A 16,933-nucleotide genomic window follows, 5' to 3' on the forward strand; every position below is an offset into this window, starting at 1 on the left:
ATGAACAGCGCCAAGAACCTTTTGCCACTCTTCTTGCCCAGGAGTTATTTGTGTCCATGTTTTTCACTGCAGTCTGCAACATGGTAATCTAGCATCATCTCTAAGAAACTAACAAGCTCATTGCCTTAATAGTTGTGATCAACGCTGATCATAGTTGCTGCATATATAGTTTGATGTCTAGTTACATGTAAAAAAAAGGTAGGCGATTAAATGACAAGCTTACAGGAATAGTAAGTTCAACGTTCATTTCAATTGGAGAGGATCAAAATGTTCTCATTCATAAGCATAATCACAGAAGTACTCTGGGTTGTGCAAATAGAGAGTTGTTGATTCAGATAGCATACCATTGTGCCAAACTAACTGTTTTCTTTTCCCTTTCCCAAAAATTGATACGATTATCAAAAACTATTGCTTCATATATATACCATTGAATAAAAGAATATGAACAGGTGATGATGCAGGCCCAAATGCAGGACTGCCTCAGTCTTTGTCATTGCTGCATCCCCCATTCACTGTTGTTGTGTATGTACATATCATTCCAAGACACGCAGCACTTTATCTTCTTATGTTGCGGTATATGGAACTTTGGCTCTCTTGGAATGGTAGGATCTTTTGTTGACCTAATGCAGACCACCAAATTTCTTATTTAGAAGCAATTCTTAATTAAAGCTAGTATATTCCTATTAGAAGAAGCAAAAATTAGCAAGGTAAATAAAGTAAAACTGGAAACTTGTTACCTTCTAGGAATGAAAGGCCTGTCAAAGTAGGGCATTGGTTGAGCTTTTGGAACGAGCTCCTTTCTCAGCCTCCTAATTTCTTCTTCCTCAGCCATCTACAGAAAGTAATAGTATAGTAAAAAAAAGATCAAGAATGAACCAGAAAAACTACATATACGTATTTCATCCCAGAAAATATGCTTAGCTTACCTTCTGCAGTCTCTCTCTTTCCATCTTGTATTGTTCAATAAGGCTCATTTTTTCTGCCACCTGATCCAAGGATGGAGAAACCAGGAACATAAGTTACCGTGCCTCCACAAATGACAGCCATTTGCAGGTCCTGTCCTCTTATGCATGCGGTCTCTTAGGTTATTTCTTTACATATTGAAAGCATTTCTCATATGCTTTCCTAATCGAATAGAACGTTGAACAAGAATCTAAACTAGCCCTCTTTCACCCGAAGAAGTTTGCTTGGGTCCCCCCTCTTATCGGTGCACTTCCTTTGAGAATCTCTTTACACAGACTTATTTTTACATGCTTCATGTGAAATATTCTCAACAAAAAGAATCAAGATATCCTAGCATCATTTGCACGAAAATAAAGCTACCCGTTCACTAAAAAATTAATTTAGGCAGATGAATAACCAAATTCTATTAAAGAATAAGCATAGTCTACCTGATGGTCAAACTCAGCACGTTCAGCAGCCCTAATGTCACTGTGCAGTACCAGATCAACTGGCCTTGTTATCTCTTTTACTGGGGGCTTTGCCAAACACTGAACAGTTGAAATCAGAGTAATTCAGTTTTCTTGTCGTAACAGGCTGAAGTATAACCCAAGTACAAAGATTTTTGCATTTTGAGAGAGGTAATGATAACATACAACTTCCTATAACATTTACTTTAAATTCTGTTTGATTTTGGTTCAAAAAAATTCAGTTTCCAAAATACGGGATCAACACGAAGCATTCCCTTTTAAGTTACAGGCATAGTTAAACAAGATAATTTTGTAGATCAATGCATTCACATATAAAGTCCTTAATGGTTAGAAATGACTATGGTGAAAATCTTATGCTACCTCTGGCTCGTCTGTTGTCCATGGAAGGCCTTGTGCAATCGGTATCCGCTGTTTCTCCTCTTCCTCAGCCATTTGTTGCATTTTCTTTAAAAATTCGTCCTCCTTACATTTTCCCCTTTCCTGCAGCAATAGCCAAATCTGAGCAACTCCTTAACTAAATTGATAAATGATTAATTGGATTCAACATGACATCCTAGACTGAGAAAGCTATATATATATATATATATATATATGCAGTTCAACAATGAAAGGAGACAATTAACTGTTGGGTCCAATACCACCCTACTAGCGATAGGGACCAATGACCATTACGAATATCAACAAAGGGAATTTAGACCAATATTCAGATTTTCTTGTAGCCAACTAAGTTCAGTCCCCATCTTTCAGTGTCCAGTTTGTGGCAGCAGCCAGCGCATGTCAACTAGATACATGCAACTGAAAATTTGGTCATATTTGCCCAAGAAGCAACCAATTAGACAAGGTTAGAGCAACCAAACACACAATTCACAAACCTCAGTTCTAAGTTTGAAGGGCTTTTGGGAGGTCGCTTTGAGCTGCCTTCTCTTCCAGTTTCTTTGAGCAAATGTTCTTGATGATCCAGCACTCTGCAGAATTAAGAAAATAAGAGCTTAGAGTTCAACAGAATTCTTCTACATCTATCTGTGATGGATGATAATAAGAAGATTCTTACATTGCGTCTGCTCCTTCGACCACCACCTGAAGTCCTGCTTGAAATACTGAAGCTTGCAATAGCAAAAAGATAGTATATTTTGAGCACTCAAAAACAAAAATTACATCTCTATCCTAAATAGGAATCTGCTATATGAATGATAGTTGGTTGACAACCAACAGTCAATTTATGATGATGAATCCTTATAATATTAAAAATAACAGAATAAATGAAGTTTCAAGTACTAACCATCCATGGCTGCTATCAAATGAGGAGGCACGACGGGAATCCAAGCCTAAACTCTCGGAGGTGAGGAAAAAATCAGATGGACAAAACGAAGAAGAAGATACCTGTGTCTCAAGAATCTTGGGAGGCTGTAAACCAGGCAATGCCCATTTATGTCCCTTGCTAAAATCTTCTACTTCCTTTTCGTCTTTTTCCACTTTCTCCTCACACTCATTTGTTTTGGGTATTGAGAGAAGCTTCTCAAAAGCCTTAACTAAATGCTTCACTTTTCCAGAACCAGCTTCAGGTACACTTTGTCTTGCTTCTTCCAACACCCTCTCCCTCCTCCTCTTTATAGTCCCAACACTCATTTCACCTGAATCCTCGTTTGCCCTTTCGGCTAATTCATCTGTTACACAACAATCACCCAATTCAACTAATTCACTGTGAATGTTTTGAATCAACGACTCAATACTCTTTTGCTCCCCATCTCCATTTATTTCATCCAACTTATCAATTTCATACTCTTCCTGTTCATTTGCACCACGATTCTTAAAGAACCCTTCTTGAGAAGCCCTGAGAGTCTCATAAGCAACACAAAGACACTTCTTTTTCTCAGTACCAGCCTTATTATTACACTTACAAACCATTGAAGGTTTCACATTATTCTTCTTCGCGATTACAAACTTCCTCTGACGAATCTTGTTTTTGGGGAAAGGTGAAGCCAATTGATTTGTGTTGGTATTTCTGGAAACTGATTTCTGTGTTTTCGTTGCTGATTTTGCCATTGATGGTGATTTAGAAGATTTTGATAGAACTGGACTGTGTTCCACATTGGGGTTCGAATTTTCGAAATTCTTGCAGCATTTTTTAGGCGTAAGCCTAGTGGATTTGCAGTTTGAATCCATCAAAGTCACTGTAAGGCAATGTGAAAGTTGATGCGTTTTGTGTATTGATGAATGATTGTTTGGTTAGGGTTTTCGGGTTCTTGAATTCATTGATCAACGAAGGGAAAGGAAGAAAAGTTGAGCTTTTGACGCTTTTAGATTTTGTAACGGCTAGTTTTCTTTGGAGCGTTGAATTTGTTTTTCTAAATCATTTTTGCAAATTTAATTAGAGAGTGATCCGAGGCTGTCGTTATGGCAAATTAGCCATGATCCAGGTTTTTTTTTTTTTATGACTATTTCCTTCATTTCAATATAAATGAAAATATAGCACTTATTTTATGATCCAAAATAAATGAATTTTTCAATTTTTAAAGAAGTATTCATTAATTTTCTTCAATACTACTCATATCTGAATGATTATCAATAGTTTTTAAGAAAAGTTTGAGAAGAAGCAAAATGATAATATTGATAAATTAACCTTTAATCAATTTCTTTAATTAACTTTCTTAATGAGGGCGTCACATCTTAAAAATTTATTTATTTTGGATTGGAGGGAGTACTCCCTCCGTCTATTTTTACTTTTCTTGTATTGACTTGGCACATCCAAGAACAATAAATAGAATGATAATTTTATTATATCACCCGTAATTATTATTAAGTCATCTAATGATTCAAATCAATCAAACATTTAATGATTAAAATCAATCAAATATACTTTAAAATTTTGGCAGCAATAACATGTGTTTGAAGTTTCTTACTTAATAATTAATAATAAAGACAAAATAAATATGAAATGGTAAATTATATTTTTTAGTTTACAGGCTAAGTAAAAATGGACTAACAGAGTATTTGTCTTCATCCAATGTAGGAAATAACTGTTGGGCTTTGGCTCCTCGTTTCACGTGAACTAATACTCCTCTTCCTAGATCACGTGTAGATATAAGAATATTATATTTTTTCAAAATACTTAAAACATATATTGTGCATGCTTGCTCAAAGTATCATATGATCGATGAGATAGTAGTGCACCTCTCTAATTGAGGTTAAAAATTCAAATCTTATGTCTATCTTGTTATTTTTTCAAGAATACGGCGCATTCACGGAAAGGGATACGTCTGTTATCACTTTTTGCATTTTAATTTAGTACTTTTTTCCAAAAAAAATATTTTGGTTTGTTTGGTTTATTCTTAAAAAACAAATTCTATTCTCCTTTGTCACCGTAGAATTTTATATAATTAAATGAAATGTGTATATTAAAACTAGTAGCAGTAGATGATATATATTTATATATAAAATTTCAAAAGCGTAAAAAGTAAGAACCTAAAAATTGAACGGTCAAATTTATATCTTGGATCCACTTCTTCATAATAGTGCGCTAATCTTCTCGAAATTCTAAATTCTTAATTTCATTGTTTGTTCTTTTATAATTTTTCAAGTACTTGATAAAACTTTTTTTCTCCTTATTATGGCTATATAAGGTAATATTAAATAAAAAATACTTCCGCTATCCCAATATACATAACTCTTTCCATTTAAGTCAGTCCCAAAAATAACGAGACCTTTCTATATTTAGTAAAAATTCAAATTTAGATTCACTTTAATATCCTTAATAAAATAATTTCTAGCCCCACAAAATCCTTGAGGATAAATGGTTTTGCAGCCCTTTATAAGTTTTTTTAACCTTTTTACAAAAGACATTCAATTTTTACACATAAGAGATATGAAAAGGTTATGTTTTTGTATTCAAATTGTAAATGGCAGGAGATTTCATTTATCAATGGCTTAATCCATCCACTGGACCATGAGAATGCTTATATGATTTGTTTTATATATCACAAGTTTAAAAAATCTTTCTTTATTTCTTAAACTTTGTTCCCGGTCAAAATTCTTTCCCCATACAAAATGGGATGGAGGGAATATATTTTTTTAAAAGATTTTGACAAGGTTTTTCATTGACCAATTTGTGCTACTTATCAACTCAATTTTCAAACAAACTGAATTAAGCGGATCAAAATGGCATGAGCCAATATTATTGACCAACCCAAATTTAAATGGATCATATTTTCATAAGATAATTTTGCCACCTAGTCAAAGTTTGCCAAGAAAGGCCAGATAGAAGTTAAGCGATTTTAATTATTGTATTTTCTCACTTTTACATGTGAAATTTTTTGCCACTGTTGCTTCCTAGCAAGGGGAGAACACAAGAGAGGACCTATGTGGCAATTCAATCTTTGTTGCCTTATCATGTGTCTTCTTCAGCAGAAGATGAATTTAGAAGTACGTAACTCATTACTATTTAATTACAGGTAATGTCTAACTTCTTCAGATAATTGATGAACAAAGAAGTATCATAACGGCACTAACTGTTTTTCCTACAATTTTTCCATTAAATTAGTCTCCATTGCAGTTAACCTTCTAACATTACAATGTACCTTTATTTTATTTTACCATTTTTGTCAAGTATATATTAATTTAAAACAAATCGGATGTATAAGTTTTTATCGTATTTTCCATGTGATGGTACAAAAAAAAAAACAATGTAGAACTCTTGAAACTTTGAAAAGAGAGTAAAAGATGAAAATGTTTTTCCAGCCAAATGACTTTGGTAGGTCACAACTTATGCTTTTGAATGATGTTGAGATATTGACACAGTCTTTCTGTGGCATTGTATCGCCTGAAAAGTCTGGGATTTTATTCAAGTAGAGAAGAACCAGATACCTACTAATACAATTTATTAGTACCAACATTTACTTCTATGAACAGACAAAACATGTATGATGAAGACATGCCTACTTTTATTTACTACTTAAAAAGAAGGGCAGCCTGGTCAGTGCACAAAGCATCCCGTGTTAGTGGTTCGGGGATGGATTGCACCCCAAGGGTGTGATGTAGACAATCAACGAATAACTAGTAATATGGCATGAATCTGGAGCAGCTAACGAACGCACTCTGCTTAATCATCAGTGTTTGCAATGGAACAAAACACTGTGAACACATGCCAACTTTTATTTACTAATAACTCCTAATAAGGCATGAATCTGGCGCAGGTGACAAAATCACTCTGCTTAATTGTCATCGGAGTACTTTTTATTGCGACGATTTTTCTTCTTCTCCTTGTCAGAGCCAGAGTCTGAGCCCGAGTCATCATCACCCTGCCAATTTATGAGATCAAATCAACGGAAGCTGAATAAAACTCTAGGTTGCATTCGACTGAATTAAGATAAGCTACTAAGAAAACATAGAATTGAGATGCATACAGTTGTTGTTATGTGATTCAAAATTAAAGAAGAGTAATCTAATCAGGTACTTACATATTTCTTGCGACCATAGCCTTCATCATCATCGTCGCGTTTCCCATAGCTAGGCTTCTTGTAATCCTCTTCCTCAGACCTTCCATAACTAGGCCTCTCAATTGTTGAACTCCCATACCCTTCGCTCTTTTTCCCATATCCACTAGATCCATACTCATCAGAATCAGTCTTTCGCCCATAACTTGACCCGTATTTTGAGTTTTTCTCGTCGTCATCATCATCATCACCACTCTTTCTTATGTTCCCTGATCCATAACCTGATGCAGTTTTAGTGCTCCCATATCCACCTGATTGATTATTTCCGTAACTAGACCCGTATTCCGAACTTTCCTTTCCATACCCGGATGTGGTTTTGCTGCCATATCCACCCGACCCGTACTCATCAGTACTGTCCGTGTTTTTTCCATAACTTGACCCATATTCACTCTTCTTTTCATACCCGGATCCATATTCCGAACTCTTATTCTTACGTCCAAAACCTGATTCATCATCCGAATCAGGCTTCTCGTACTCACTCTTTCGGTTATACCCGGATCCATATTCAGATTTGGGTTCGTTGTCATCATCGCTCTTTCGCCCATATCCAGATCCATGTGCCTTTTTAGGTTTCCCGTACTCAGACCGACTACCATAACCGGTTTCATCAGATTCAATTCCGCTACCACCATACTCACTTTCTCCATAAGACATGATTGTGTTAATTAATTTTTAGTTTTTTCTCTAGCTTTTGTTCTTGACTGATAAAATGGAGTTAAGGTTCACAAGAAAATGAATAGTTGAATTGAAACATATTATAAGGAGGGAAAGACGGTTAGAAGTCGTTGAAACAGGAAACGAGGTTGTTACTCCTATTTTGTGAAGAGGAGCTGCAATCCAGCACACGTGTGCCTTCTGACATCACTTAAAGTCACGGTCTAGATTATTTTGTGGAACTAGATGGTTTCATAATCAACGACAAATCATTATTTTAGTTATTATAAAATGTGACGGGTACTTGTAGGGAACCCATCTGAATTCAGAACAAACCCTTTTCTTTAGATCTGCTTCTGTTACATCTATTATGATAAAAAGGGGCCATTATTTGGTATTTGAGATACAATAACCACATGATAATGCTAATAATTTAGAATAACTATCTCATGTTTAATAATTCTGAGACCTACTATAAGTTTAGTAGGAAAAAAAAATGATCAATTAACCCACTAAATCTTAACTCGTCTTGCCATGCCCCATTTAACATTCTTTTCTACTTTTTCCCTGCATGGAGCGTTTCTTAAAATTTCTTGTGTTTATTCCCTTCATTTTGCAGTGTTTTACTTTATTTTTAACTTTTTATCTTTTTCTTTGGAATAAGTGTCCCTTCAATCATATATTACTTTGAAAATCGTAAAGATGCTTGAAAAAGGAGTTAATAAGATTAAATACTCAATATAATTCGAACAAAAATTACATTTTACGAATAGAGTATAAGTAGCCACTGTTAGTGTTAATTTTCTATATCTGAGCATGTGAGAAGCTCAGCCATGGAAATCGTATCATGCAATAATGAGGAGAAGAGAAGAGGAAAATGAACTGAGATATTTTTCTATATTCAACAATGATTACATGTGGTGTGTTTATAACCACTTTACACACATACACATGATCCTCAACAAACTCTCTAACAAACTAACTAATCATTGCAATAATAGGACAGCAAGTACTTCCTATAACTTCCGTGTATACCATTATTATACAAGTGATATACAGACCCTGGGAACTGCCTATGTATATTAATTGTATATCAGTGTATATCTACTAACTTAATACTCCCCCTCAAGCTGGAGGGTGAAAAACATCAAGCACTCCCAGCTTAGAGAGAAGATAATGATGCTGAGCAATGCCCAAGCCGTTGGTCAACAAATCTGCAAGCTGTAGTTTTGAGCTCACATAATCTGTCTTGATCAAACCACTTTTCATTTTCTCCCTCACAAAATAGCAATCTATGTTTTTGGTTCTTTCATGAAACATGAGATTGGATGCAATATGCAATGCTGCTTTGTTTTCACAACATAGCTTGATGGGCAGTGTGACTGATACTTTCAGATCCTCTAATAAGCGAACTAACCAGACTACTTAGCTACTGCAGCTGCCATACTCCTGTATTCAACTTCTACTGAACTCCTGCTTACTGTGTGTTGCTTTTTTGACTTCCATGAGATCAAAGAATCACCTAGCTGCACAACATAACCTGTAACAGATTTCCTTGTATTAGATAAGAGGCCCAGTTTGCATCACAGAAAACTGTGAAGTTGCTTATGCTGTTTCTTTTCAGTAGCACCCCTTGACTTGGTGCTTTCTTCAAGTATCTCAACACCCTCATAGCTGCTTCCCAGTGTGATCTTTTGGGACATTGCATGAATTGACTAAGTATTTGCATGAATTGACTAAGTATTTGGACAACAAAACAGATATCTGGCCTAGTAATTGTCAAGTAGATTAATTTTCCCACTAGCTATTGATAACTATGAATGTCCTCAAGAAGTGGATCTTCTGCCTTCTTGTGATCATCCGCATTTTGAATGAGTGCATCATACTCAACTGTAGTGAGTTTCAAATTCATTTCTATAGGTGTACAAGAAGGATTTGTGCCACTTAAACCCATTGCTGATGGCAGCTCTAAAGTATATTTTCTTTGATTCAATAAGATACCAATCTTTGATCTCAACACTTCAATGCCCAAAAAATATCTAAGTTGTCCCAAGTGTTTGAATTTGAAGTTAGTGTGCAGTGTTTGTTGTATCAACCTTTGGTTGCTTCCTGTGATCAAGAGATCATTCACTTACACCAGTATTACTATAATGATATGGAATGATCATGTGGACTTTGTGCAAAGCCTGTTGTAAGCAAGGCATTAGAGAGCTTGACATTCCATTGCCTAGATGTTCGTTTCAACCTGTTGACACCCAATTTTGTCCCGCCTTTCCTCCGAAATACCTATTTACGCTTCCAATATTTTTGGCAAATTAAAAAATATATTTATATTTTACTCTTATCAATACTGGCGTTTCATTAATCTATTACAGTTACTAGCTACTACTACTACTACTATTATTATTATTATTATTATTATTATTATTATTATTATTATTATGTTACCAGTACTATTATAATTCACATTTTTTATCATTGCAACATTTTTTTACCAGCTTACGCACACACATCGCATTCTACCTTTGCATAATTAAATAATAGTGTTTATTTACCGTGAATTTTCGAAATATTGTTGCACGGCTATTACAACGCCATTTTTTTTTATTATCTGAGCACTAATAATTGCGTATTTTATATTGAGCAATATTTTAACACCAGTTATTTAAATAAGTCTTCTATTTAAATGTAGTAGCCCAATCAACTCATACAATTTTCTGACCAGTCCACATTTTATTCCCAGCCCACATTTTAATTCACCCCAGCCCAAATAATTAACGACCAGCCCCATATTTCAGCCAACCCAGTCCATTAAATCACCGACCCATTTTTTTTCTTCAAGCCGCCACCCCCATCGTCTTCTCTCCCTTCCTCTCTCTTCTCCCCTTTTCCCCATCCGCTCCTCTCCTTCATCATCTCTCGTCCCCACCACCGCCGCCTGCACCCCGCTCCCACTTCCCTCTGTTCCCCACCTTCGTCTTGTCCCCCCGCTCCTCTCTTTCTCTTTCTTCAACACAAAAACTAAAAAAAAAACCTATAAATAAGTTGTTGAGTTGAATCAAAAGAGAAAAAAAAAAGGAAAACGGGCAATCCCTCGAAATTATACAGGTTTTAAAACCCCCAAAAAATTGCCTTGCAAAAAACGGATCTGGAACCCCGAAATCCCCTAAGAATCAAGGCTTTTGAATCGCAAAATTCCCTTGAAATTATGTTCTGAAACAAGCTCCTTTTTGTTGTTTTTTTTTTTTAAATCTTCGAAAAATCTCTAAAATATAAGCCCTTTTTGCCGCATAGAATTCCTTAAAAATCAGTTTCTTTAGCAGTCGTAATCTTATTTTAATATCAGGTCAAAATACTAGCTTCAATTCGTATTCGTTTGCCCTGTTGTTGTCGTGAATCCGAGCATCGCAAGCTCGGATTTGGTAGTCTTCGAAGTAGAATCAAAACCCTCGCCTCACTTCGCTGCACTCAAAAAAGGTAAACTTCATGCCCCTTTTCATTTTCTAGTTCTTGTGTCTAGTGTGTTTTCTGTGTTTAATTAAGCTGTTTAGTTCAACTGTCGTTAGGATGTGCTCAATGGTTTATATGACGCAATTTGTTGTTTCATTTGGTTGTTTGTTGTTATTTTACTTTCGTTCCGTTTTAGTTTAGTTTAAGACATGTTTGGATGTTCTTGATTAATGTTTAATTTGCGTTATACTTATAGCATGCCTGTTAGGTTTTAGTCTTGTTTATGCTTAATCTTGATAGTTTTCTGTTAACCTGTTTTGGGCTTCATGCTTGGACAACCGAATGAATAATTTAAATGTGGGATTGATTGGAAATTGTTGCTTGCTTATAAGCTCATTTTTTTAATTTGGATTAGGCAGTTGCTATTTGGCTAAGTGTATGTTAGTTAAACATTGGTCTGTTTTCTTTGCCACTTAACTTGATCTTTGATTAATCATATTTACACCCCTATTAATTAAGAAAGCATGTATGTATATGTGTGTGTGTGCTATTTGAGTATGTTGAAGCCCATGACATGATCTGTGTGACTATGTGCTAGCTTTGGCTGTTCTGCCACATTAAGTGTAGTAGGAATAAAAGATAATAGTAATTTTTTGAATTTAAGACATGTCCCAGTTCTGAGAGGAGGTTATTGTTCTCAACTGATTAGGAGTTTAAAAGTTCAAGTGTTTGCTTGGTCCTAGTAAGCATGAAAAGGGGAAGGCTACATATGCTTACTTGTTAAAATATTATTTGGAAAATCTAAATGCCAGGCTAGTAAATTAAGATAGCCTTCATATATAACTGGTATGTATGACTGATAATGAAACAATAACAAAAATGGCTTTAAGACTTCTTGTCCTGGTTGGTCACTTAGTGTTGGCCATTTGCCCACCATCATAATATCTAGAACTGAGTGTAGCATCATGATGTCTGATTTAGTTCTCTTTAAGAAATCCCTTAAACTTGTTACATCACTGATGAATCTTGTCAAAGTTTTCACAAAATGAGGCTAATATCTTTACATTAAGACATAAAAAGGTGATACATCACATTCTTTTGGTATAAGATGGTTATCAGTGCCTCTTTTAAGTCTAAGTCCCTTTGTTGTTATTTGAAATATCAAACTGTCATGGTGAAAGTAAGATTGGTTTTGCTATACTTGCTGCATACTGTCAGGTGTTATAAATTGTTGAGATTAAAGAAAAGAATAAGAAATGTACTTGCTGGCTTCTGGTAAAAGACTACAAGATAACTCAAACTTGGAAGTCAATTTATGTCCTTATTTTGTCTAAACAAAGTTTAGTTTCTGAACTGGTTTACCTCAAGTGCCATCTCAGATGTCTTTCACCAATTGGTTCAATTGTCTAAATGGTAAAATAGTTAGCTGCTCGAACAGTTTAACTACCCATTTTTTCAGTTTTATCTCTGAAGATTAAACCCTTTTTTTTCTTCTTTCATATAAGCTACATTCAAAAGTAAATAATCCCCTTCTACAAATATATTAGGCAAACCAACTGTTTGTTATGTTAGTTTTACCAGTTGAGTAGACTGTTGCTCCCAGTCTTGAAATTAGAACTAAGTGTATTTTGGTTGAAGTATAATTTTCTTTGAAATCTGTGTTTGTAACCTCTGTGGTTGTCACATTTTGGGATAAACTTGTTGCTTCCTTGTCACCTTTAATTTTGGCCTGAAGAGTTTAGATTGAACAAGACTTTTAGATGAATTTCGAAGTGGTTGGATGGGGCCTAAGCATCCTGAACTTGGTGTTAGAAGCAACTGGGTACTAGTTTGGTTTTAAATACTTAAATGGGTTATGGAATAGTTTGATTGCATTGTGCTGGCTTGTAGGCTTTGTTTAAGTCAAATTGCTAAGGATGTTTATGTAGCATGTTTGATGATTGCCTGATCCATCTGGAACCTGTGAGTGTTTGTTTGATATTTGGGTAGCTTGAAGTAACGTCGGACTGCTTCGATATCGAATAAATAGCTGGTCTTAATCAGTACCCAGTGATCCCATTATACAGTTTATAGCTGTTCCTAAAATGCGATACTCTGTGTCCTGTCATCTTCAGTGTAGGTTCTAATAAACTAGAAATTGATTTGAACTGAAATTTGCCTCAGTGATATTTGGTGTCCTCTTAAGTGTATGAGTTGTTGAAATGAAAAAGGGGTCATTATCTTGTTGTTTGGTTTGCTGACTTATTGCTGGTGCATTTGTAAGCTGCTGATACTTAAAATGTGTTAAATAGTAAAAGAATAGTTTCAGGTCTATATGACTACTGTGATGAGTTTATCCTTGTTTAAGTCCATATATGTTTGTGCATTTGCAAGTGTGGGCTGTTTGATTAGGTATATGTATATACATAATATATACATATATTACACATATAAATCAGTCGTCTGTTGAGATTGATCTATTATATTGGCACGTCAAGGTCCTACTCTTGTTTATTATTTATGTGATGGTTTATTTGGTTTCGATTACTTGTTTTCTTTTTTTTAGCGTGTCTTGCATATCTTCACTATATTAATCCTTTTCTTCCGTTTTTTTATGCATGGCTATCGCGTACGAGTCCAAGACTCGTCGTCTTCCGCAATCGATGTTGGGCCAAGGCCCAACGAAACAACCTTTTCTCTCTCCGTCCAGCCTTTATAGGAAAACAGGAAATCTTCTGTGCCAAAGCCCAACAGCAGCAGTGATCGCAACAGTCTAAGATGGGCTGAGCCCATTCCTGCTCGCAGCAGTTGGGCCTGGAAAATGGGCTAGATCCATTCAAATTTTTCCCCCTCTATCTTATTTTATTGTTGTATATTTTTATTTGCTTTGTATGACTAACCTTATCTTATTTTATTTTCTTAACTTAGATGAACCCTAATGAACTAGTAGTTTTAGTTTTAGTAATGGGTAGTTAGTTTAAGGAAGACTAAAATTAATTCCATAAGTTTTATTCCCTCTTTTTTTTTTACTTTTCATGTTAAAACTATTTATAATGTCTAATATTTATTTTATTTAGCATAATTGATTTGCAAGATAGCATAACCTCATATATTGAGTTAAAAGAATCATATTTTATGCTTACTATCCCAGAAATTTCAAAACGTTACTAATAGGCAAATATAAATTCAAATACATTCTATGAATAATTTTCCAAAGTTTACCCAATAATATACTTCTTTTAGCCAAGTATAGTTAATATAAAAGAAAGAAAACTCATACCCTATCTATCACATTTTAAAGAAAATAAGTTTAGGTATTTTTACATCACCATATTAATATAATACAAAGTTTTGTCTAAAGTTCACATTTTGCTAAAAGACTATAGGCTTATATCTTTGCAAGTCTTATTTTCAAGAATATTATTACATTTTTCATTCAAGGCTTTAGCGTGTCCAAGTTTTATTTTAAATAGCCTTTAAAATTTTCTTTTATGCAATACATCATATTTTCTACAAGTATTATTTCAAATGACATCATTATTACTTTCATTTAAAGTCTTAGCGATTTATAAGTCTTATTTTAAAAAATGGCATTTTAAGTTTTCTTTTATATTATATTTTCTATAAATCTTATTTTCACTAATATTATTTTCCTTTCAAAATTTTAACGACATTTGTGAATTTAAACATTATATTTACTCTCAATTAATTAACCTAAGTTTGATCGGATAACCGTAGTTAACGGATTCTAAAGGATGCCTAACACCTTCCCTTTAGGATAATATAGAACCCTTACCTAGAATCACACTGATTAAGCAGACTGTTGACGAGGTTTAGTTAGCTTTACCTTAGTTAATAAATTAGGTGTCCTAATTCACCGTTAAATTAATTAGGTGGCGACTCCTTAAAATAAAATAAATAGGAATCACCAAAATGTTGTACTCCTAATTTAATCCAGTTTAAAATGGGGGTATGACACAACCCATACAAGGATTTCAATAGTCTACACACTTTGTTCTTCCCCGTCTATGAAATCCTTAGGCAAGGACATGTACACTTCTTTATATAGACCCCTTGAAGAAATGTATTATTGACATCCAACTGTAAAAGAGGCCAATCCTTTGATGCTGCAATGCTAATGACAGTCCTAACTGTGACCATCTTAGCAACTAGAGAAATTTTTTCATGATAATCCAATCCTTCTTGCTGAGTATATCCTTTGGCAACCAATCTAGCCTTGTACTTGTCTACTAAACCATCAGCTAGATACTTGATCTTATACACCCATTTAGAACCAGTAGCTTGTTTATCTGCTGGTAAATCAATAATTTCCCATGTACGGTTGTCTTCTAAAGCTGAGATTTCATCCTTCATTGCTGCAATCCATTTATGATCCTGAGATGCTTCCTTATTGGATTTAGGCTCTACTTCATGAGACAAGGCACCTAAGTAGGCTTGGTAATGAGTGGATAAGTAAGAGTATGGAAGGTGGTTAGACAAAGGATAAGTACATTGTCTGAGGACTTGGTAGTAGTGATGTAATCTTTGTGCCAAACTGGTGTTTTGATTGATCTGGTTGGTCTAGATGATGGCATTTGTGGAGGAGTAGGAAGAAAGGTTTCTAGTGTGGAGTCACTATGATCAGTAAGAGCATCAGGAGGAATGTCAGCCTTTTGTAGCGGTGGTAATTGAGTAATATTTAGATCCTTTTCATTTAGTATAGTGGAAGCATCATCATTTCTAAGAAGAGCAGGATTCAAAACTGTATTATCAGTATTGTGAAGAGTGTTTGCATGATCAAACATGTCTGAATCTATGAGATCAGGACATTTTGATACTTTATAAGGGAAGGTGCATTCTCTAAAGATGACATCCCTACTGACAAAGTGAGTTTTGTCAACCAAGTCAACTAATCTGTATCTCTTTTGAGTCTCAGAATAACCAACTAAGATTGTTTTTCTAATCCTAGGAGCAAATTTGTCCCCTTTTGGTAGTTTGCTAGCATAACATAGGCAACCAAACACTCTAAGATGATACAGTCTAGGTTTTCTATGATGAAAAATTTCATATGGAGACTTGCCTCTAAGGACATCTGAGGGCAGTCCGTTGATCAAATAATAAGTTGTTTGACACAATCTCCCCAAAACTATATAGGGATAGAACTTTGGAATCTTAAGGCTCTAGCCATATTTAACATGTGTCTATGCTTCCTTTCTACTACTCCATTTTGCTGTGGAGTGTAAGCACAACTACTCTAATGAATAATCCCATTACTGCTAAACAATTCAGCATAAGAAGAGTTAAATTTTTTGTGTTATTATCAGTTCTAACCACCTTAACAGACAACTTAAACTGATATTTTATTAAGGCAAGAAAATTCTTCAACACCACAATGACTTCACATTTAGACTGAATCAAACACAATCAAGTATACCTACTATAGTCATCTACTATAGTAACAAAGTAGTGCTTTTTATCAAAAGTAGGAATCCTATATGGACCCCATACATCAATATGAACCAAGTCAAATCTGTGCTGAGTGCTACATTCACTACTAGGAAACTTTAATCTACATTGTTTAGCTAAAGGACAAATCTCACAGTGGTGCTGAATATTCTTATTGGTGACATTTTGCAAGCTTCAATGTGTTGCATTGTCTTTATTGAAGCATGACCAAGTCTCAGATGCCATAGGCTGGTCACAGTTTTATTGTTAGTACTGCATACTTCAGCATTTGTTGCATTTATTTGAGTCTTTACTTCCTTCAATATGTACAACCCATCTTTTTCCTTACCAATCCCCATTACCTTGCCATTGAAGAGTCCTTGAAACACACAAAAATCAGGAAAAAATGACACGGAACATGATAGTTCTCTGGTTAGTTTGGATACAGAAAATAAGTTGAACTTAAAGTCTAGAACACAGAGCACA

At 34.8% G+C, this 16,933-nt stretch overlaps 2 protein-coding genes across 3 annotated transcripts; both read right to left on the reverse strand.

Annotated features, from left to right (window-relative positions):
- Positions 1–224: 224 nt before the first annotated feature.
- On the reverse strand, positions 225–3,839 carry LOC132624852 (microtubule-destabilizing protein 60-like). Of its 2 annotated transcripts, none has more exons than XM_060339584.1 (8): positions 2,710–3,839; positions 2,482–2,527; positions 2,303–2,395; positions 1,791–1,910; positions 1,392–1,490; positions 927–986; positions 738–832; positions 225–620 (listed from the first exon to the last, which is right to left on the reverse strand). In XM_060339584.1, the coding sequence occupies exons 1-8, from the start codon at positions 3,591–3,593 to the stop codon at positions 491–493; spliced, it is 1,527 nt and encodes a 508-aa protein (XP_060195567.1). In that variant the 5' UTR covers positions 3,594–3,839; the 3' UTR covers positions 225–490. The 2 variants fall into 2 exon arrangements, with proteins under 2 accessions (XP_060195567.1, XP_060195566.1); XM_060339583.1 differs by having other exon boundaries at positions 2,482–2,533.
- Positions 3,840–6,226: 2,387 nt separating this feature from the next.
- LOC132622284 (stress protein DDR48-like) lies at positions 6,227–7,704 on the reverse strand. Its single transcript, XM_060336870.1, has 2 exons — positions 6,884–7,704; positions 6,227–6,724 (listed from the first exon to the last, which is right to left on the reverse strand). Exons 1-2 carry the CDS (start codon positions 7,571–7,573, stop codon positions 6,638–6,640), a joined length of 777 nt encoding a protein of 258 aa, XP_060192853.1. The 5' UTR covers positions 7,574–7,704; the 3' UTR covers positions 6,227–6,637.
- Positions 7,705–16,933: the final 9,229 nt, after the last annotated feature.

Source organism: Lycium barbarum, chromosome 12, assembly GCF_019175385.1.
Source record: "Lycium barbarum isolate Lr01 chromosome 12, ASM1917538v2, whole genome shotgun sequence".
Lineage (NCBI taxonomy): Eukaryota > Viridiplantae > Streptophyta > Magnoliopsida > Solanales > Solanaceae > Lycium > Lycium barbarum.

What these genes read in the sequence shown, in the direction of transcription:
- LOC132622284 (XM_060336870.1), bottom strand. Translation starts at nt 7,573, where the DNA reads ATGTCTTATGGAGAAAGTGAGTATGGTGGTAGCGGAATTGAATCTGAT. An exon ending in GCTATGGTCGCAAGAAATAT is followed by an intron (nt 6,725 to 6,883) that starts GTAAGTACCTGA and finishes ATAAATTGGCAG; the next exon opens with GGTGATGATGACTCGGGCTC.
- LOC132624852 (XM_060339583.1), bottom strand. Translation starts at nt 3,593, where the DNA reads ATGGATTCAAACTGCAAATCCACTAGGCTTACGCCTAAAAAATGCTGC. An exon ending in CCTTCAAACTTAGAACTGAG is followed by an intron (nt 1,911 to 2,302) that starts GTTTGTGAATTG and finishes CTATTGCTGCAG; the next exon opens with GAAAGGGGAAAATGTAAGGA. An exon ending in GTGCTGAGTTTGACCATCAG is followed by an intron (nt 987 to 1,391) that starts GTAGACTATGCT and finishes TCCTTGGATCAG; the next exon opens with GTGGCAGAAAAAATGAGCCT.